This window comes from Uloborus diversus, chromosome 7 (genome assembly GCF_026930045.1).
Source record: "Uloborus diversus isolate 005 chromosome 7, Udiv.v.3.1, whole genome shotgun sequence".
Classification (NCBI taxonomy): domain Eukaryota; kingdom Metazoa; phylum Arthropoda; class Arachnida; order Araneae; family Uloboridae; genus Uloborus; species Uloborus diversus.
Genome location: NC_072737.1, coordinates 101291026 through 101314011, shown reverse-complemented (window position 1 = coordinate 101314011; position 22986 = coordinate 101291026). Strand labels below are relative to the sequence as shown.

Below are 22986 nucleotides of genomic sequence, written 5' to 3'. Positions count from 1 at the left end.
GAAAAAAAGAGTTGCGGCAAAATTTAATGCTTTGTGTTGTTAAAGTTTTCGGCTGCTAGAGCGGCGACTATCTTGAACAGTACACATGCACAGAAGACCTGAAAAACGAATTCTAGCTATTTAAGGCTATATGTTGAAGCATTTGTCTGCTATGAAAAACGAGTCTCCATGTTGTTTTTGGTAAAATCTCCAAAATGATTAAGCAAACCAAATACTAAAAAGAATAAAGTGTTTCTCCAATTTGAGGCAAAGATTCAGTTTTCATCAATGTTTAGAAACTAAAATCTTTTAATTGAAAAATTATAAGTTTTTAGCATCCAAAGAACTTCCTTGCCTTTTCTTAAGCTGATTGCAGAATGTTTTAGCTACGGGGTAGTGTGGTTGCTGGGCGAGTTTGGCGATAAACAATATTAGAGTTGCAGAATTATTTTACACTTGAAAGATACTGTTTGGCATCTTTTTTGTTTATTTTGCAAAACATTCTTTTTCTCATTACCTACCTTTTCTTTAAGTAATAAGATGGTTTAGGCATCTCTTTAGTGAATAGTTTTTCCCTCAAAGCCTTCCTTAATGGTATTAATTCATCAGCATGAGCCAGTCCATATATAGCAGATTGCCATGTTGCAAAATTTACAGAACTACCCTAAACATTAGTAAACATTTCATTAAAAAACAGATTTTGCATACATTTTTGATCTCACAACCAAAGTTTTTTATGTGTTAGGACAGTGAATAGAAACAAAATACTACTCAGAAGATTGCCATGTTGCTTAACGACAGAACTCCCACCAAAAAAAAAAAAAAAAAAAAACCCTCTGCTACTGCAATAAAATTAGAGCTTATTGATCAGGGGTTCTTACAAATTAACTGAAAATACGAAAAGGCCTGCGCGTTCTTCGCCTTAGATTTCAAAAATGGTTAAATGTATAAAAAATGTTTTAGAAAAACATTGCAGATAATTTTATTCACAACAATATTTATAATCATGGGTGCAAGTTTGGTGATGTGTTCAAGACGGAAAATATTTTCAGCCCATCCCCACATGCGTGCTTAAGGATAAATTTATGTGTATAAATGTTATAGATTTTAACAATGCCAGTTTTGGAATTTGTGTTTGATTTGAATTTTAAGCATTTAAATTGTAATATTTAAGCATTTTGATATCGTAATTCTAAATAGCGCCTACAACAGGGAATCTGGCGGCTCTCCCCCAGAAATGTTTTTAAATTGAAGTCCAAAAAACGCAATGGTAGACCATTTTGGTAAAGTTCAGGGAAAGGATGAGTTCAGGGACTCTTACATCAATTATTTCAAACTGATGGTGCCAAAATCACAATATTGGGCGACCTTCAAATATATTAGAGAAAGAGAGGGGGGGGGGGGGCGCGCTCTGAGCTCTCCCTGAAATTGAAGCTTTAAAAACAAAATTGTACTCCATTTTTTATAACGTTTATATGCTTTCTGAATGCATTATGGAAGGGGTGGAGTTCAGGAGACCTCCTTTGGCAATATTTCAAAATTGAAGTTCCAAAAACACAATTTTAGACGATGTTGGATAATGTTAAAGGTAAAAGCGTTCGCAGCTCCCCACCATTAGTTTTTTGCTGATCGTAAACTTTTATTTGCAGCAATAAAATCCCTTGAGACATAAGATTTTCACTTTTGCAGTTCTGATCGGAAAGTCTACCCAAGGTAGCGCCAACAAACCAGAAAAGTAGGAAAGGTGGGGGAAGGGTAGAAGCGACTAATGATAATGAACTGGCACCCTTCCCCCACACAGTCTTCACTTGGAAAAGATAGCAGGTGGTGAACTTAGCAACAAAAAAAAAAGCTTCAGTGAAGTAGATATATTTTGTAAGCGAGGTACACTTCCCAATATTCACAAATTAAAAAAAAAAAAAAAAAATAGAGGAACTGAATCCTTACCCGAGGCAGGGTCCCCGAATCACATCCCTCTTAAGGCACTCTTTAGCCAAAAGTGGCGCTTTAAATACTTCAGTATCAAAAAATTTTCGGAAGAGAACTCCCGAACCCCTTCCTCTGAGTTCGCCACAAATGTCCTAAATTTGAATTTTTAAGACTTTAGTTTCTCTTTTTTTTTCTAGGAATAGTACCCCCTTATCTATGAACATGATGTTTTACCACCCAAAAGTTTTAATACTTTAATTTCGGAAACGTTTTGAAAGAAGTTTCCTATACCCTTCCCCCTTAAGACGGTCTAAAGTTGCACTTTAAAGACTCCAGTTTTGGAATTTCGCCTAAAAAGAGCCCCCCTCCTCCCCTCTTGACATTGCCAAAGACAGCCTAAAAGTTTTAATACTTGAATTACCAACACTCTTCGGGAAAGGGTCCCAAATTTCCTTTCTCTTAAGTCATTTAAGTATAGCCTCAAATAGTTTTTAATGCATCAGCTACAAAACATTTTCATGTTAAAACACCAAAACCATCTCTCATAAATTCACTAAAGATTGCCTAAATTAGTGTTTTTAAGATTCCAGTTTTCGATTTTCTTTTAAAACCTCCACCTCTCCACTTTTACATCATTAAAGACAGCCTAAATATTTTGACTTTTAAACTGAGTTTGCAGAGGAGAAATCCCAAACCACTCCAAGTTTCAAAAATGTCTTTCAATTCATTTTTTTGATATTTTATACTGGAGCCCTTGAGTAGCCCCCTCCCTCTTAGATTGCCCAAGATATAAACGTTTTAAGACCTCAGTATCTCTCCCCCCTCCCCCCATATTTCCATTCTAGAGCATGTTAGATTGAATGACATTGGAATTTAGTGATTCCTCAAGTCTTTGTCAAAAATGCAGAAACAACTGCCCATTGGTGTTTCAAACCAGCTTGAAATTTCCCCCAGATTCTTTGCAAAATTCCCATTTTCACTAAAATCTTCAAGATTCCTGATAATTCCCGTTTTAACTGGTATGTGGACACCCTTTGCTGTTGTGTAAACATTTCATCTCGTCAGTAATCACTCTCAACCGGTGATTCAGGTTCAACTCTAAGAAATTTTAAGAGAGCACATAATTTTCATTTATGCGTGTCAAGTTTGCAAAAAAAAGAAAAACGCAAATGAAAAAAAAACGAAAGGATGATCGGAAATAGCAAGAGACAAGCAACGATAAAATTAAAAATTTAAAAAACCCCGACTGAGTGGCAAATGTAGAATCAAGAGGAACAATTTAAAATCCTTTTAAAAGCCTTATACTATTAAAATCTATTACAAGAATTTTATTTGTTAAGAAATAGAAACTGGCAACAGATAAAAAATTTTAAATCATTGCTTTTAACTTTCTTGTCGGCCAACAATGAATTCGGTTATCAATCGCGTGAATAAAGGCTTAGCCGTTATTAAAAGCTGCTTTAAAAAGCGTTATAGTTCGAATTCTATGAAACATGGAAGTTCCAAACACATTTTATCAGACGCAGAAAAAAATACTATTTATTTTGGTACTAAATTTTTAAATATGTTTTCACTGCCAAAATCGCAAAAAACCTTTTAGAGGTATTTAATTAATATCTTCTTTGATTAGGGTCATCCGAAGACGCAACCTAGCTAAGCACACTCTTGATCAACTTTCCTTTCGAACAAAAAAAAGTTTTTCAAAATCAGTCCATCCGTTTAGGCGCTAGAGTGCCACAGACAGATACACACACGTCAAACTTATAACCCCCTTCCTTTGGGTTCCCGAGATCAAAAAGACTAAATGTTCAATAAGAGACGATTATTTTGAAAATTCAGGGAGAATAGCGAGCAATTCTATGGCCTGCAATGCAGTGAGTTGGAAAAAAAATGCAGACTACACTACAACTACTAAGTATAGTAGTTGTAGTGTTAGGTATAGTTAATAGTAGTGTTAGGTATAGTTAGTAGTAGTAGTTGTATTGTGTTTTAGGTATAGTTCTGCGACAGAACTATACCTAAAAAAAGTCAAACAGCGTAAGTCTAAAAGCCACTCCTCCAAGAAGCACGATGCAAACATAACAAGCTTATGGCAGAAAATCGAGAGAATGTCGATGTAAATTCGTGGTAATGGAACGCTCCAGTAATTAAAGTATATTTTCAAACACTCAATTTTTTTAAAAAGTAAAAACTGATAGAAAGTCATTGAATTTCTTTCCATCCCGACCTCCGTCTCGGAAATTTTGTCCAAGATGGAAATCCGTAATGAGACAGAAGGTCTTGCACCCATGTTTATAATAAAGGCTTATAATATTAAACCCATAGGAAGCCAGATAATTGCAAAAAATACGAATTTCGTGATCTTAGACCTTGGATATTTTAAGATGCAGACACAAGATTTTATGAAACTTTGGAGACAACTTATAGGTTGGTAAAATAAAGGTTTATATGAGTTTAGTTTTTTATCACTCATTCTGGGGTTGACCCTCCCTTTTTGACTCATATGACTGGACTATTAAGTGCTCTGCAGAATTTTGCAAACGGTTGTTTGTAAAATTTTTCAAAACAAGAGCTACACCTAAAGAAGCCTGAATTTTTAATGGTAAAATCTGAGACTATTTAGTTTTCAAAAAATGCAAAAATAAGAAACTTTTAACCAGTAAAGAAAGTTTAAAAAATTATGCAAGAACAAAGCACAATAATGAAACTATATAATAAAAAGGTGAACAATACTTACAGGAGGTCTATTAATGATCATGTATGTTTCAACAGAATTTAGATCACCTACAAAATGATATTTTTATGAGTTTATTACAAACACAAATGAAGTTCAAAAAATACACTATACAAATATATATTCCATTTTACTTAGGCATTAAAAAAGTTAAATTTCCTTTTTAGCGATTGCAATAGCCTCTTCAATACAAAATAAACATTCTTTCAAGCAAGGCCGTATCCAGAAATTTTTTTAGGGAAGGGCCCAGATTAGCACATTGCCCTAACACACACACACACACACATATAGTATACATAGACACACCAAACTCATAAAAATGTTAACATAGAAGACTTTTTGTCTCGATTTTTAATGATTCCACTGTTTGGACTGTTGTTATTTTATTTTAATTTCTTATTATTTTTCTTATTCACCTTGTAGTGGTAAGGATAACAGGAGAGTGTCCCTTTAAGTCGGATGTAGAACATCCATAAATTCAGGGGGTCCGGGAGTTTTCCCCCGAAAAATTTTTGAAAAAAAAAATCTGTATTTTGAAGCCTTATATTAGGTAATCGAGACTACAAAAATATGAAGAAAAAAATAGGCAAACAAAGTCGTTCAAAAGTTATACATTCTTTTGCAAATCAAGATCAAACAAAATAAAAATTGCTTGCTCAACAAATCATGGAAATTAATGGACAGAGAGGAAAAACGAGAGAGGAGAAAAGAGAAGCACTCAGTCATCTGCTCATATTGGTTTTTAGTGAAGTTTGTTTTTGATCACTAACCCTACTCCCATTTTTTTTAATGCCCTACAGTATGAAAATTCTACGAAATAGTTTAAAAGAAATGGTGTAGACATTCAGAAAATAAGAGCAGAAGAGTAATATTCTGACCATTTGGACAATTCATACTTTATTTTCTTGATAAGATACAAAATTGAAGAACTTTTCAAGGAATTTCAAAAACTTAAATAATTTTCAAAGACTCTCGAACAGTTGAAATCATTTGAAGCTCTTTATTTACACTTTTCAGAAGTTGATTGTACAGTCTTACAAAATGATTATAACTTTGTAAGACACACCCGTTTTCAGTTAAAAAATAAATGCGACGAAATATTTCTCGAAACAAACTTTTTTTTTCAATCACAAGTAGTGCAGAAAATGAAAGAGAGTAGAGTAAGTGATATTTTTTTTCTCATACTTAAGGTATTAACAGTATGCAGTAGAGGTAAGAAAAAAAAACAAGCAATAACAAAAGAACTTCCATGATACTGAATTCGGCATTAAATAAATGCAAGACATGAAACATATCAGGATATTTTCTCAAGATGTATCAAGGAGCTGAATTCGGCACATCTTGGTAACAAGATACTCGCCTAATCAGAAAATAGTGGCCCAGCCTTTGGGGAGTCCCCGGCTCGAAATCAGTACAGTGTAAGTTTTATAAGAGTTATAGGGGGAGGAGGGCAGGGTCGTGCACAGAGGGGAGAAGGAACACCTGTTGGCCCGGGCCCGAGCTTAAATTGGGGCCCAATATTTTTAAATCTAGGGTTGAAAATATGGGCAAACAATATGGAGGGGGCCCAAAAAAGACATTTGCAACAGCCCCAAAATTTCTGTGCACGCCCCTGGAAGAGGAAGTGCACAGAAGTCAGTTTGGTAGACTTGAAAAACAACGAACTGACAAAGGGCCTGCCTTAACCCTGGACTGCCCTGAATTGAATTGGGAAAGAGAGCAGGAAGTCCTAATTAAAGGTCTAAATTTCAAGTGTGCCTTGCGGCTTAATGAGAACTAGAACTGCTTTTTCTGTGTTTCTTCAAAATATTATAAATTTTGAATAGTAGCAAAATTAAGAATAAAAAAACTTTATTATTTTCCTTTTCTGACATTAGGAATTAAAAAAAAAATTAAAAAAAAAAAAAAACCTTCTGTTTTACGGTACAAAACATTTTGGGTTTCGGGGGGGGGGGGGAGCAGGCCCGTCAGCCCCCCCCCCCTCTGGATACGGCCCTGGCTGTTAGGCATTATCTTGAAATAATTTCAAACTTCTATTATTCTTAGCATTGAAAATTTTAAAATCGAGAGGAAAAAAAATATTATGGCAAAAATATAAATTAAGCATAAAATTTGCAAATAATTACAGACGCATGTTTTTCAAAAGTTTGTATAACTTTTGGAAGCACTTGTAGTGAAGAAGGAGGCTTCCATGTTGAGATACATGCTTTGATTGGATGTCAAGCAAACGACAATACTTTTCGTCGGACTTAGCCCCGTGTGACTTTTACTTTTTCCTAGCAGTTGAAAAACATTTACAGGGATGCTGCTTTTTTTCGTCAGATGAAGTTAAAGCTGCATTGCAGGAGGCCTTACAGGAGGTTGCGAAAAATGGCTTCCAAAAGTTATATGAACCTTAACAGAAGTGCATAGTCCCTCAAGGTGGCTATTTTGAAGGTGGATGGGCTTTGGGGATGTGAACTATTCAGGGTAAAGTTTTATAAAACTTGTCCCCTGACTTTTGGATCGTACTACGCATAACAAGATATGACAATTAGAAGAACCTTCCAAACTAAAAAACAAAAGTATTAGCAAAAATTTATGATTCAACAAATTTCTATTAGCAATTAAACTATTAAGGTAGTTAAAGGTTTTAAAATGAGAAGAAGATGAAAGAGATAAATTAATAAAGATTTAAAATATTTTTCAAGATTTAAATACATATATATATATTTATAAATATATAAAAAAATTTATAAATTACCATTAAATTTTTTACGTAAAACTTCAACACCAAGATCACATGGAATGCTATCAAAACCACATGCACCGATGATATAAAGATTTTTTTCTTGAGCTTCTTTAAAGTATTTCACTTGGACAGTTTCTAAGTACTGGAAAAATTTAAGTAAAATAATATGAAGCCATTTTTTTCCTTCAAATATGTTGATGATAAACCAAAAAATAATTCTAGTCATATTAATTTCAAAACATTAATACCTGAGGTTCACCACTGACATCAATATGATGAGTTCCATGCCTGATACAGTGTTCTACAACCTTTTCTCCATAAAAGCGATACTAAAAAGAAATATTGTGTTAATACAAGCATTGCATTTTTTTTCTTCTTAATATCAAAATTACATCAGGGACAAAAGACAATTTGAAGTTCTAAAGCACTTTTGCCACTTTGCGGTAATTTAAGTAGTTAGCCAAAGACATATAACATATATAATTTGCATTGACAAGGCAGAGAGTTCATTGGACAGGTATGTAAGTGGGTCAGTCTTGGTTTAACCTCTTTCAGCTGTCATTAGCCAAAGACTGCAGCTCCCCCTATAGTTTATTTTAGCTGTGAATTTGTTCTATCTATAGGTACTTCTACACCTGACAAGCCTCATTTTTTATAGTTAAAACGCTTACCTCTGTGCCGTGCAGAAAAATAATAGATGAAAAAAACTTATAAATATAAAAACAATTAAAAAAAAAAAGAAAAATTAACTAAATCATTCAACAATTTTGTGACTTAAACACATTGATTTTATCATTTAGAATTACTTATATTTCAAATCAATGTTTTTTAAACCAACTCTGACAAAAAAGCACTCTTTAAAATAAAAATACTTAACTAAAGAGATTACCAGAAACAAGCTCTTTCAATGAATCTGGTCTTAATCAATTAATCGAAGTTCAAAGCACAAGTGTTTTCTTGAAACCATTCCTTGTAATACAAGTAACAACTAATCACTAGATTTTCCACAGGATATTTTAAAAATAATGAAAAAAAAGTATAAAAGTGAAACTAAATCATTGTGATCCAATTAGTTCATGTAAAATAAAATGGCTATTTTTCATAACATGTATTGCAAAACATACTGTTTAAGGTAATTGATAATATGCTGTATTTATGGCAGGTTGGCAGGGAAGAAGTTAAATTTCTTAAAATTATCATATTTTCACAAATGCCTTTTAGAGGACTTCTAACTTTCGATTGATTGAACTCAGCTAGTCTGAAAAATATAAAATCTAAACCAATGCTAAATTTGAAAATTAAAAATTAAATACTCATTGTAAAAATGTCTACAAAATTCAGAATTTGTTTATAATTAGAAGATTAGTGAGGCTTGTGTGTATGATAAAGATTTGTATTCCTTTTGTATGAATTAATAAGAGAAGGTTTGTTTAATTAATCCTGCCAAATAAATAAATGAATAAGTAATATGCTGAGAAAAAAGATTAACTGAATAAATTTTATACATAAATTAAACATACAAATGATGCAATGTCTTCTTCCTGTAAGTAAAGAAGCACTGACTTTCGAATCATCAGATTTATTTCCTTAGTGATACATTTTATGCCATAGTACATAAATGACATGCAGGAAATGATGCATTAATGAGAAAATTCTACACCATAAGGAAGAAGAGGAAAAAAAACAACAGGTGCATGATATTAAGATAATAGGCTCAGGACAAAAACAATACAGTGAAATCCCATTATAATGAATTTCAAGGCATTGCAAATTTTATTCAGTGTGATTTGAACTTGATTGTAACGAAATTCAAGCACTGTAACGGAAATCGAATAGTGACTGAAATTGTATTTCATTGAAACAGATATTTTGTTACATTGGTATCAGGGTTGTTTGGTTTAAACCACGTTGGTTTAAACCATGGTTTTAACCATGGTTTAAACCAATTGGTTTTTTTAAAAAAACCATGCGTTTTTTTAAAAAAATGTTTTTTTTTTAAAAAGCCAAGAAAAAAAAAAAATCCATTTTACAGGTTTACATTGATTTTCCCACACATATTGAAAAATGTAAAATTCCATTTATGCTAAGTTCCTAGCTAAGTTGTAGATATAAATACTAAAATTGCAAAATTGCTTCTTCAAAATGTATTACAAGCTTTAATCGAAAAAAAATATTAATATATTTTTTACTTCATATATGTGCCATAAAGCAGATTTCAGTCAACTTCCATCATTATGCTTAATTTGCATGATTAGTTAAGATTTACTAAGGATTGAATCTTTTATTGTAGATGCAATCCATTATATTGTCACTCCTGTTGCAGGGGTGTGACATTTTTGTCCATTTATTTGCACTTTCCTGGAATTTTAACTTTGACTTGTAAGGTAATCAACAGTCTAACTTAATTGTTTGCACATAAAAATTAAGACTTGTTCTGCAGGTGAACACAAATAATATTTTTTGAATCAAATTTAAAAAAAAAAAGTTTATACTTCATATTATGATACATAATAGTTCCTTATATTATAATGTAGGAAGATTAAAAGACAAATTTTTAAATTCCTAGAACAAAATGCAAATGTATGTGTAAAAATTGATTGAGAAATACATAAATCTTCACATATAAACTACTCTCCATTGGTGTTTTTTTTTTTTTTTGGATTCTGTGTGCTCAAAAGATTTTCATTGGCTATACACCTATGCTGCTTTATGACTATTGGGTGTAGATAATTCTTAGTTTTTTCCCCCCTTTTGCACTGACAATTGCATGGGTAAGCATTGAAAATGTGAAAAATGTATTTGAAAACTGCTTAATAAAAGCCCCCAAACTTGCAAAACTGCCCCTGTGCTATAAAAGACTCATTTTAATTAATAACTTGCATGGGTCATAACAGTTTAGTCATAAATACATGAATAGCATAAATGATTGAAGCAGGAGATAATACTTGTGGACAAAACATTTTCTATGCAGGCAGAAGTTAAAAAATGTAGCCTAGTTACATTTTGATGAGGAAATCTTTTACACAATATCCTCATCAAAATGTTATTTTTTTCAAACTATAGTTATCTATATAGTACCTTAACCCCACGCTATGTCACACTTGTTGCAAGACAACAAAAAAGGGGTACAATTGAGGTCGTAAAAAATAACAATTAATTTAAGTACAAATAAATGATGTGTGCATCAATCAATCAAATACCAATTGTTCTCGTCAGATAAACTACTGTTTTTTGGTTTAAAAAAAACATAAGAGAGCTTAAACTGCAGTAAACTCGGCAGAATGGAAAACATATTCATGTATTTCATTAATTTAAAGAAAATATTTTTCCTGGGAAACATAATATTTTTGATTCAGTGATCTATAAGTTTAAATAGCATGTTTTATCAATGGTAATTTGGGGAGGCAATGGAAAACTATGATATCCAGATGTGCTACATAAGGAGGAGTTAATATATAAATTATTACTGTCACTGGTAGTTTATAGGTACAAATGAGAAAATAAGCATAAATAAAATGATGCCTAAAAATCTTTGAATAATAATAAACCTTTGAATAATAATTCAGTATTCTAAAAATTGTACCATTAACCGTTTCTATGGTGTAATAGCATATTAAATGAAGGTAAAATTTGTTTTTTTTTATCACAGCAACAATAAGCTCCATAACAGAGCAAGCACAAACCCAGATTTTATCCACATGATATCATTAATAGATAGGATCAAACTTACAGGACCAACACAGTTCAATATGATTTTGGAGCTCTTGCACATATTAGCTAAGGAAGAATCATCGCTAACATCAGCAGTCATGATTTCAATAGAGTTCAAATTCTTGCCTACAAAAGAAAAATAACAATATTATGAAAAAGATAGAGCGGGTAGAGGTCACGGGTACAAAACGTTTGGCAATGTTGGATCTAGGGGGTCCTTGTCCGGGCTGCATTTTCTGCATTGCGGCAAATTCATCCCAATTTCTTTTTTTTTTTTTTTTTTCATTGAAACTCCATGTAAAAACTTTGAAAGAAGATAGGGAAGGGCGGCAGTTTGAAGTGTTTGCCCCGGTTCAGAAAAGTGTAGATCCGCATTGAAGCTAGAAAACCATTTACCCTAAGATATCGACAAAAACAAAACAAAAGCACAGCGTTTCTCCACAAACAAATCTCGGGAAATAAGTCTTAAAATTTAACAATGATTAAACTATCAATTTCTTTAAAATTAAAACACAAAATGAATCAATAAGAAAACTTCTTTATCCCTATAACTTACCAACAAATTCACTACTTTCACTTAAAATTTGCTTCAGTTTTTCAGGATTACGACCTGCTACACACCAAGTTACATTTTGACCGTGTAAAGCTAATTCTTCGATTATATATTGACCAGTAACTCCACTAGCTCCAAATACAGCAATGTCATATTTGCGTTTTTCAGCTGCCATTGTCGTTGTCGTGAGTCAGTATCAAATTGCTCTCACACTCCAACAAATGCTTAAGGAAAATTGAGATTAGATTGCTTTTAAAGAGAAACAAAATCAAAACAAATGTGATTGGACCGGAAAAACCGAACCGGAAGTGCAGAAATCATCCTTAGAGGCTCAACTCAATTTTTAATTATATATGAAGTTTCAGAATAGAAATACTGTAACAGAATTGTCTCCAGAATTGTAAAAGGAAAACTTGGCTTAATATCAATTATTTATGTCATACTTCCTTTGCTTGTGGTTCAAAGAAATGTATTTAGTTAGTGAGCGGTATCTTGAATGCAGCTAAACTCCTTGCTGATCATTTGTTTACTAACATTCAAGCGAAAAGTTGTAGGAATGCTTTTAATTTTTGCAATTGTACTTTCGCAAAATTAACTAGTCTTCAGATTGAAAACCGTGCGTGAATACGTTTGCTGTGTTTTACATGTTTAAGATGTGAGCACACTGAAGCACTTCATTTGAATTCTTTCAAGAATTTTTGACAATGCTTTCAAAACCAGAACATGATGGCGAAACTGAAGGAATGGTGTATAGAGAATACATGGAAATAGAAACTGCTAAGGAAATTTCAGAACAAAATGTAGAAACAAACATGGATGAAAATTCTATCGAAGGGTGCGAGGAAGATGGCGACGTTCAAAATAAAATGAAGAAAAGCATTCTAGATTCCGTTGCTCACAGCGATGGCTTTTTCAAAAGCCAGCAAATTGGCGAAAAAGATTTGACGTTTTTTGAGAAGAGAGAAATAGCGGCCGATCTCTTAGAAAACAATTTGCCCGTGTTTTTGCAGCGTTATTGGAAGTTTATTAAAAGCAATGATGTACAGTTTTTTGACCAATATCAAGAAAATTATGAAGTAAACTTTTATGTCTCGGAAATGTGCAAATTTCATAATTCTAGGAAAAGTAAAGTATGCATAAGGAATCGTAGATACGAAGCTCTTAAACAAATGGTGGATAAAGGCTCGTATTTTAGTGAAAACGAAATGAAAAAACGTAGTCCATTTCTTTTCGAACAGTTTATCGGGAAACATATGACAGAGAATGAAAAAATCGCCGCCTACAAAGAGCAACACAAAAATGACACGTAAATATGAAAAGCTTTTTTTAACCGTAGACCAAGTTGTAGTATTTATTCATAAATTTAAAATTCAAACACTCACATTTTTCATATTATTCATACATCTCATATCAAACACTCATATATTACATATAATACCGGGTGGTTATAAAATAAGTACATATCTCTATTTGGAGCAGTCTGTAGCTTGAAGGAATCAGCCGATCGTAACCAAATTTGGAACACTTACTAATCTTGAAAGGGGAAGAAGGATGGTGTAATAAAAAAACTTAGTTGCAAAAGGTGGCACTGCAACTTTCCAAAAATGGCGCTGACAGTGCAAACACTGTAGTAGTCATGAGTAAATTAAAGAGGCATTATAGCGCTTTGATTTTAAAGCTATTCGACATTAACAGCTCAATTGCTATGTCTGTTTTACATGAATTTAAGAATGAAAAAGGGAAAGCAAAGCAAGATAGAGCCCCGCCCCACCCCATATTAGATGAGCAGTCCAAAAGTTCTTATGGCAACATTTCAGATGATTAATAGGGTGTTAAGCAGGTATTTTCAAGCGGCGTGGCCAACTCGATCCTCTGATCTGACTCCATATGGTTTTTGTTTTTGGGGGTTTCTTAAAGTCTAATGTGTACCATGGATGTGTCAGACACCCCAAAGCAGGATACTACTGCTGCTACTAAATTTGCGAGGCACGTCGCAGAACAGATGCCTGAGTTGCAGAACAATTCTTTTCGAATGTGAGAGGAAAACTCAAATTTTCTGCAGAAATTCTAGATATCTTTAATTTCTGCAGAAACTGCAGATTTTCTGCAAATATCTTCAAACTCAAGATAGAATTTCGCACAATTTTAGCAGATTTCTTTAAATTAGAAGAAAATCTAAAGTTCTCGGATAGTACAACAATTCGGCATAAAGCTTGCAAAAAATGTTGAATTCTATAAGTCATCTGCAGGAACTTGAGATTTACTTTGAACTAAAGAAATCTGCCAAATTTGTGCAAAATTCTCTCTTGAGTTGGAAGCTATTTGTAGAAAATCGGCAGTTTCTGCTGATTTTCTGCTGAAATTTCGTTGTCTAAATCTGAAAAAGTTCTGATTTTTGTAGAGTTTTTGGTTTTCCTTTTCCTTATTTTTCCCAATCGATCTTCATCCACTGCAATTTCCTCTATAAACATATATTTCTGAAACATGCCAACATTGAAATGCGTCCATCACCGAAAATTGCGTGTCTTGTTTGAGATTTCAATCCTTTTGCATCTTGAAAATATTTCAATAATTTAGAAAGTATATGGAAGTGTTTTATTATATGCTACCCTAAATCGACTCATTTTCTTTATTATTTTAGTAATTTATTTATTTATTAACATTATTTAAATTGCTCCTTCATGCCATGTAAGATTAACCAAAAGAACATCGTTTGACACCTACGTTCGGATTTTTATAAAATTTTGTATCTTTGCTCTTTCTATGCATTTTAGAAAGCATATTAGCATGTAGCATGTTAAGTATGGTACAGATGTGATATACCCCCCCTTGGCGAGGATAGAATTTTTAGCTCATTTCGAAAATCGCCAACGTTGGCGATAAAACTTTTTCCGGTAGCCCTAGTAACCCTGCAGAATATACCTGGGAAGTACAGATGTGAACAAATTCTTTTCGCACGTGTGTCCGTGGAGGTAGGTGCACATATGTTCCGCTCTTAGGGGGATTTTAATTTGAAGTATTTTTAAGTTGAATACTCTAAAATAAAGTTTCAATTTAAACTTAAATTAAAATAATAATAATAAAAAAGAGGATAATTTCCGTAAGAGCGGGACATATGTGCACGGCCTGATGCGGGGGTGGATGGAAAAGAATTTAAAAAAGAGGTAAGTGCACTTACTTTTAAGTATTGTGTTCTTAGATAGTTAGTTTTTGATATCTTTGTTACATATATCGCGATGTTTATTGTTGTTTTATGTTCTTTTAATGATTGTCTTCTTAATGTATTTGTTGCTCAGTCCTACTCTTAAAAATGCTGTATTTTATTATAAATCTGCCCAATAATGGTGCATATTTCACACTTAAAACTGTGTCATTATTGCACACTGAACGGAAGGAGCCACCCTTGGGTGTCTCCATGAAAATATACATAACTGTGACCATACTCCGACTGTAATGTATATTAACAGTCGGAGGGATAACGGACCGAGCGGAGCGAGGTCCTGGCGAGCCGGAGGTCTCATAGTACTTTCGTAATGAGACCGAGGCAGGGCCGGCAAGCCGAGGTCTCATTACGAAAGTACTATGAGACCGAGGCTCATATTCCGGAGAAATGATGAAAAAAAAATTAATGCATTAATTTCGACTTGTAATTAATACAATAATTTATTTCATTGTATTTTAATATGTTTACAAAAAATCCCGACCCTGTACATTTTTGAAGCATATATTCGTGATGTTTTTTGTTGTGCTTTTATGTTGTTTTTATATATATTGTGTTCTGAAGTGCTTTGATCATGTTTTTTATCTGATTTTTTCCTGTTGGCGCTAAAAAAGCATCGCTAAGAACGATGTATGACATATGTCGTCATACATCGTTTTCTTGGCGACGCTTTCTTGGCGCCAACAGGAAAAAGTCGCCAAGGGTGGGGTATATCATATCAGTTCCTTAAGTATTTTTGGAGAATTTCAATTGATTTAGGTTCCACAGAAATGCATAGCAACTGAAGTTTGAAGTGAAAAAAAAACGTCCTGTATGAAAAGATTTTGATTTAGGGCTCCAGATTTATGGAAAAGGTCAAGTTGGTTGCTTGTGTTTTCAATTCTTGAAGTACTTGCAGAACCATTTTGGTCAAATGATTTTACATTGTAGAACATCGTCAAATATTCTGCTTTGGGGATCAGACACCTCATTGAACTAAAAGATAACATAACTCAACACGTGGGAAATATCACTCCAGGTGAGTTGCATTCCACAGTTGAAAACATCGTGCATTGCCTAGATTGTGTCCTGCTCTATGGTAAAATAATGGAACCTGAACTTGCACCGCCATGCACAAGCGTAATATGCCTGTAACACTTTTAAATAAACCACTAAGCTTTACATACTAATCCTTTCTTCTTGTATTACACATTATATATACAAAAATGCCACCTATTGGCAATTTTTTTCAACTAAAAGTTTTTATTGCACTGTCCTCATTCCCCCTTTAAGATTATTAAGTGTTTCAAATTTGGTTGCAATTGTATGATTCCTTCAAGCTACACACTGCTCCAGATAGAGATATTTATTTTATAACCACCCGGTATATCATGTTTTGAAGTTTTTACTATTATGACTTGTTCTGAAACAATGACATGAAAGAAAAATAAAATAGAAAACTTGTGCTAAGTATTTGAAGTTAAGGAACTTGAAAGAAGAAAAATTAAGCTCCAATCAAGTAGAAATACTTAACAAAAAAAAATATTTGAGTTGAAAATGCACTTTTTACTGATGCTTAAACTATTGTAAAAAAATTAAAATGTCTTTTTCATATTTTTTTTTTATTTCTGTGTTATTTTATATCTTTATTAATATTTTATTATTTATATTTAAGTTGTTACATATGACTATCTATTTATCTCTGTCATCGCCACTCCTAGTGAACAACAGAAAACTGAGTGATACGACTAGGCGTCAATATATTCGTAAATTTTTTTGGCTGCATGTTTAGCTATGTGGCATAGCTATGCGACTTTAATCAGCAAAGATAAAGACGACTAAAACCCTAACTCTCTCCTAGCAATTCTTCTTCGGAACACTTTTTCTCATGATATTCTCTCTTATGTTCCCTGTCATTCTGGCAAGCAGCTAACCTCAAGTCGCTCACAGAGAGAAGGGTTTTCTTTTTCTCAAGGTCACTTTAACCTGCTTTTGTAATTTCTCTCTTTTTTTCTGCTTAAAGCGGAAGTTTTTGAATAGCTCAGAATCGAATGATTCTAGAGCTATGCCATGAAAAAAAACAAACAAACAAATGCTTTATTAATTTGTACCGCCGCAGGGGATATGTTTTTTGATGCAATATTTTTTCATCTTTTCCTTTGAAGGAATAATTTACGTAATAAAAACGTCATTTAAATTTCTTTCACTAAGCAAAGCTAAAGGAAGTTTTTTTAGTACTGCAGAAGATTTACTGTGCTGCTTTAGTACCGTTGAAGAACAGAGTTGTACATCAATCCACCAGAGGCGGTATTATACTACCTGCCTTGGAGGCTAGTTATTACATATTTTTTTCTAGTGCACAAAGCATGGTTTGATGTCATGGCTGTATGAATCATGTTTAATCTCCAGGGCCACCAAGGCGGGTTTGTTAGTTTGATCACCAGTCTTGTCTCTCCATAAAATTTATAAAATACTCCGATTTTGTGCTATGCCCTCCCCGAGAACCAGCCTTCTAGCTTCTGACTATACTGACATGACCTGTCCTCAATTCCCTTAATTTGAAACAATCACAATAGTTATTTGTGCTTTTTAAATCACTTTCATTCATCATAAGATTTTTTTTCTGTTTCAATTACATTTCCCTATGTTAATCAGAAAAAAATCTTTTTATTGCAGCTTTGCAACTTTTCTTATGGACCAGATGGAGCGTAACGTTGAAAACCAGTTATATAAGGACCAAAAAGAAGAAGATGAAGCTATTATTGAAGAAGAAGATGATGACACAGAAGAAGAATCAGGTAATAAGTCTTTTTAAGTATTTAAATATCTCCTATTAGTTATTTTTATGTTCCTGATTGTATGACTAAGAAATCAGTATTTGTCATCTGACAGCTGAAATTTTACTGTTAGATGTTTTATTTCGTTAAATAATTAATGTAATTATATTTTTCAAGGTTGAGGTATTGTGAGACATGAGAATATTGTGATTAATTATTGTGGGTGCAAATTAGTACCAATTGATATCCAATGTTGTATACATGTAGAACTTATTTTTTAAAGCAGGGTTGTGGCTATTGTTGAGCAACTACAGGACATTTCAGAATGGACTTCCCAACGCTGAAATGATATAATTGAAATATGAAAACATGAAAGTGAAGCAAGTGATTTGTGATAGACAGGTCTGGGATTTTTTTACACGGTTGTTTGTTGTGGTTTCTTTTTTTTAAAGGATATTTTCTCTTGTTTAAAACTGTATGCAACATTTTGAAATATGTGCTTTAGTTTTTTTTCCACAGTCTTTTGAAAGAAAAAAGTTTGAAATATTTTTTTTTATTTTTCTCAAAAATATCAATTTAAAAAGTTTTCATTTTTTTACAATTTATTGGTACCACTAAGCACTACGTTCCCTGAAAAGGAGAGCTTCCACTTTTTTGTTTAACAGATTTTAGAGGCATTTGAAAAAATGAGGGTTTTTATTAAACTTTTGCGTAAAGGCAGACCTGAAAATTCAAATTTTTTTTTCAAGTGGCCAGAATACACCTTTAATTCATTCATACAGCGAAACTTCAATTTTGAGTCCCTATTTTATTCAGTACATTAAATTTAGTGAAAACAAGTTGATATTGCACTTAATGATTCTTTCGACGCTACGCTGAAAGGCTGCGTGGGTAAATGCAGCGATTCGGCTGGATACCGTGTTCTTGTTTTCTTTAAAAAAAAAACTTCTGGATAAAGTGGAGACTCAAAATGAAATTTTTGCTATATAACAGAACTAAAAGTGTTTTCTGGCCATTTGTTGCGAAATCTTTTTCTTGAATTTTCAGGTCTGCCATTATGTAAAGAGTTCTTTTAAAAACCCCTCATCTTTTCAAATACCTCTAAAATCTGTTAAACAAAAAAGTGGAAGCTCTCCTTTTCAGGGAACGTACTGCTCAGTGGTACTAATGAACTGTAAAAAAAAATGAAAAATTTTAAAATTGACAGTTTTCAGAAAAATTTAAAAATATTATTTTAAACTTTTTTTTCAAAAGACTGTGGTGAAAAAAAAACTAAAGCACACATTTAAAAATGTTGCATATGTTTTTAAACAAGATAAAATATCCTTTTAAATAAAACAAACCGCAACGAAATATGTTCTACCGTTCCTGAGATAATGTACGTTAAAGATTTTAACGAAAATCCCAAGTGAGAAATCATGACAGGACAGCATCCTTTGGCGGCCTGTATCTCGGCCCAGGAATTTTTTGGGCAAAAAAAAGAAAAACAAACAAGCATATATCTTAATTTTTATGAATTTTAACATATGTTAAATTCAAAAAAATCTGAGACCATCAAGTTACGCCCCTTGTTGAATTGAAATGGATTCTACCTTGTTTATTAGTTTAGTTTAGTAAGCACAATTTACTTCTGTGCAAAGTAGCCGTATCAAAACAAATGTAATGGGACTCGTATTAGGCTCACTAAGCACTATTTAAAAGCCATTTGCGACTACAACGTGATGTGATGTTCACTTTTAAAATTATTTCTGACTTACAGTGTATAAAAATATCCAAACCTCGGTTGCCCATCTTACCACACTTTTTACCTTTCTGCCTCTTACTGTTTTGTTATTATGTCATATTTTAAGGTTGGGAGGTCCTTTCTAAAACATTCTGTACATTTAATTAAGTGCAAAAGCTTTGTTAGAAACTTTGTTAGGGATGGGGAGGGGGCAATGTCGTAAAATTCAAGGACACTTCAAAGTAGGGAAAATGTTAAAGGGATATTATACTTATATTAACTACTATTAATAATTAATTAGGTTGTCACTTGCCTCGTAGTAACTAAAAATATTACCCCATATTACAGAGCCCCATCTTTGTTATCATTTGTCCCTTCGTCCCCTCCACCTTGTCACAGGCTCACTTTTTTGAACTTCCTCCCTCCCTAAGAATGACATCATTCGTGACCGCCCCTCTTTCAGTATTTGAGAATTTTTAACAATATTAACCCTAGAGTTTTCTTTCTGCTTAATGTTTTATCATACCTGAAACTAGGATTGTTCTTTTTATTAGAATTAGAAGATGATGTCCCAGCACCATCACAGCAAAGCACCATCACAGATGAAGAACGGGCTCTCCTGCGTGCAGAGTTCACAAATATAATGTATGAAAATTTCCTTGCAGGAAAGGATGCAGGATTTGATTACAGGTATGTTTAGTACTATTGTTGGGATTATATATTTGGGAACAAATATCATGTGTTCTGAAAGTGTACAAATAGAAGTTGTTTCTTTTAAAATGCCTACCTCGCCCATACATTCTTAGTATACATGCTACAAGAATGGATCCAGAAATGTTTCAAGGAGGAGGGGGGGGGGAGGTGATTTTCCCACTTACTTTTTACCACATATCTGATTACACAGGCTTGGGGAGGGGGGGGGGCTGCCGCAGCATTTTTATCTAAGACAACCAAACTATAGTGATTTTGTCAAGAGGGTCCCCAAGCCTTTTCCATTGAAAGTGCTCTAAAATTGCGTTTTAAAACTCCAAGTTCATAATAATTCCGGAGGAATGTTTCGAAACTCTCTCCTCCTAATATTCTCAAATTCTAAAACTGCGTTTTTTGAAACTTCAGTTTCGGAAAATTACCGGAGTAAAGTAACTGAATCCATTTTTCCCTCTAACACTACCTAAGATGTCTACAACCATGACTTAAATTTTGCTAAATGCCCGGGAAAAGCCTCAAAACGTGTCGTCCTAATATCCTCATTGAAAATCTAAAATTGTCTTTTTGAAACTTCAATTCCAAAAAACTTCCATAAGAAAAGTTTAACCCTTTCCTTAGCCTCGTCAAAATTGACCTACGCTTGCCTGTTAGAACTTCAATTCCAAGAAATTGCCGGTGCAGGGTCCCTCAAGGAAGGGGCGATCTTTTATCCATCCTTGACATGCTAAGACCCAAATCCACCTACCCGCAATGAGGCAGGGGGAGGGTGGGGGCAAACCCCTAAAAGGCTTGCAGCCCTTATTTGTATAGATATTGATTAGGCAGTTAGCGGGCCCTACTGATTTTTTTTTGCGGGGGGGGGGGGGGGGGGGCCTTAAGTTTATAGATCCGGGTCTGTACATGCTCATATATTCTTAGTTTAAAATGAAGTTTGAATCAAACCCTATCATACTTAACAGTTTATTAAAAATGCAAAAATACAACTTGACAGAAAAATTTAAAGTGAGATGATTTTAATGTGCATTTGGGGAAAGGGAGGGAGGAAAGGTGGCATTTTGAAGTTTTGCCCTAAAACCTCCAAAAATAAAATCCTAGATGTGGCACTAACTTAGTTAGCTACTTTGAATTCTACAGTCAACACTCAAGAGGACTTTTTCTTTTTCTGACGATTCTTTTTTTTCTGCTTAGTTAATTTGAAATACTGCGTGCTCATGAGAGATGACCCGGGTTCAGCCTGAGCACAGACTTGGGCTCTAGATTTTAACATAGGTTTCAAGTTCAGGCTTATGATAAAATATTGAATCGCCAATCTACATTTATATACAAAGCAAACAGACATATATGTTGTGGAAAAACATCATTTAAATCAGTTAGCTCTTGAAGAGCGTTAGAATATTTTTTTTTAATGACTCTTAAAAAATGTTTGAATTGATATTTGCCTCACATCAAGAATGCGGTCAGAATCACCTGCTAGAGGTTTTTTTTTAACCTAACAGTCCTTAAATGTGCACAAACTACTGTGTGAGGATTGAAAAAGTATTTTTAGCAAGGCCTCTGTAGGTGTTTTTGCAGCAGAAAATAAATCAACAGTTGTTATATGCATGTGAGCGATCACTCTTACATGATATTGAATAGTAATGCTTCTGAAGTGGAATATTTTATGAAAATTTTAACAAAATATCCTTTATTTATAGAAAGTTTTTTTTTTTTTTTTTTTTTGAAAAATGAACCAATTTTTAACAGTTGCAATATATAAGTATAAGTTTTTTGAGAAACCCACTTAGCCCCATTCTTAGTGATGTTTACATGCATTACTTTGAGGTTAAGCTGGTTCAATTTTTATGTTTACTATGTGATGACTGTTTTTTTTTTCTTATGAACCATGATCTCATCTTAGTGCTGACGAGGATTTAGTTATTTTAAACTCGATAGATCCTCATATTCAATTCTTGTACGAAGTAGAACAAAATAACTGCCTTTCCTTTCTTGTTGTTCTCGTTTCTCGAGTCTGATTTTGAAACTACTGTTTATCGCAAACCTTTTTCTGTTTCTGAAACTCTGCACAGACTATTGTCTCATCGCCCTAATCAAAAATATTCTGCTTTTAATGCTCTTGTTAATCGTGTTATCAAGACTTGTTCTTCATAAGAACTTCTTAATGTAGAATTTATAACTATCTTAGAGCCGTGGCAATTGATAGACTATCCACCCACTTTGATTGATTCCATTTATAAAAAGCTTTCTAAAAGATCCCAAAGTAATGTTCGTAACAGAACTTTCATCACTAAGAATTTCGTTGTTTTACCAGTCTTTCCTTCTGTTAGTCTTCAGGTCCAAAGATACTTAAAGGTTTCCAATTCCAGGTTGTGTTTTCTCCAATTAATAAAGTTTCGTTACTTTTTGTGCAATTTTATTATGTATTGATAATTATTTCTTTCTTCTGCAGCTCTGTTGATGACAATGTGGAATATGATTCCGTGCAACAACGAGACATTGATGAGGAAGAGAAATATTTTGATGATGATGAAGATTAAATACTTATGTACAAATAAAACTGCCTTTTATTGAATGAATGTGTGCAAAAATATTTCATTAACCTTATTCAGCACAATTTTTTTTTTTTTTTTTTTTGACGAAAAATGAATATAAAGGTCTTGTGAAGGGCTTTTGTTTTGCAATTTTTGTTGGGGAGCAGGTGACTAGGGAAGAGGAGTCAGTCGGGGTAAAAGTTATAAAAAAAATTTCTACAAACAAAGTAATGATTTAATTACTTATATTATTTTGAATTTTACAAAATGAAAATAAAATTTATAATATTAAAATCAATTTCAATCAAATCAAGATCAATCAAATCGTGCTTGTCAGAAATTTAATTTATGGTTTTCTGTTAACATTTATGATGTTCACCGCTATAAAAATGGATACCAAAGCAGCTACTTTAT

General features: G+C 33.2%; 2 protein-coding genes across 3 annotated transcripts in view; one reads left to right on the top strand and one right to left on the bottom strand.

Annotated features, from left to right (window-relative positions):
* Positions 1–11907, bottom strand: part of LOC129225950 (saccharopine dehydrogenase-like oxidoreductase) — a 29289-nt gene extending 17382 nt beyond the window's left edge. The window contains exons 1-6 of the mRNA XM_054860502.1: positions 11641–11907; positions 11104–11210; positions 7622–7702; positions 7386–7515; positions 4646–4692; positions 501–643 (exon numbers count right to left, since the gene is read on the bottom strand). Of these exons, the coding sequence (XP_054716477.1) occupies positions 501–643; positions 4646–4692; positions 7386–7515; positions 7622–7702; positions 11104–11210; positions 11641–11812 (680 nt within the window). The 5' untranslated portion in view covers positions 11813–11907. The remainder of the gene's footprint in view (positions 1–500; positions 644–4645; positions 4693–7385; positions 7516–7621; positions 7703–11103; positions 11211–11640) is intronic.
* A 254-nt stretch (positions 11908–12161) lies between these two features.
* LOC129226288 (coiled-coil domain-containing protein 97-like) lies at positions 12162–22613 on the top strand. 2 transcript variants are annotated; one of them, XM_054860891.1, is made up of 4 exons: positions 12162–12292; positions 17513–17634; positions 19891–20026; positions 22491–22578. In XM_054860891.1, exons 1-4 carry the CDS (start codon positions 12282–12284, stop codon positions 22576–22578), a joined length of 357 nt encoding a protein of 118 aa, XP_054716866.1. In that variant the 5' UTR covers positions 12162–12281. The 2 variants fall into 2 exon arrangements, with proteins under 2 accessions (XP_054716866.1, XP_054716865.1); XM_054860890.1 differs by having other exon boundaries at positions 12165–12943; positions 22491–22613.
* Positions 22614–22986: the final 373 nt, after the last annotated feature.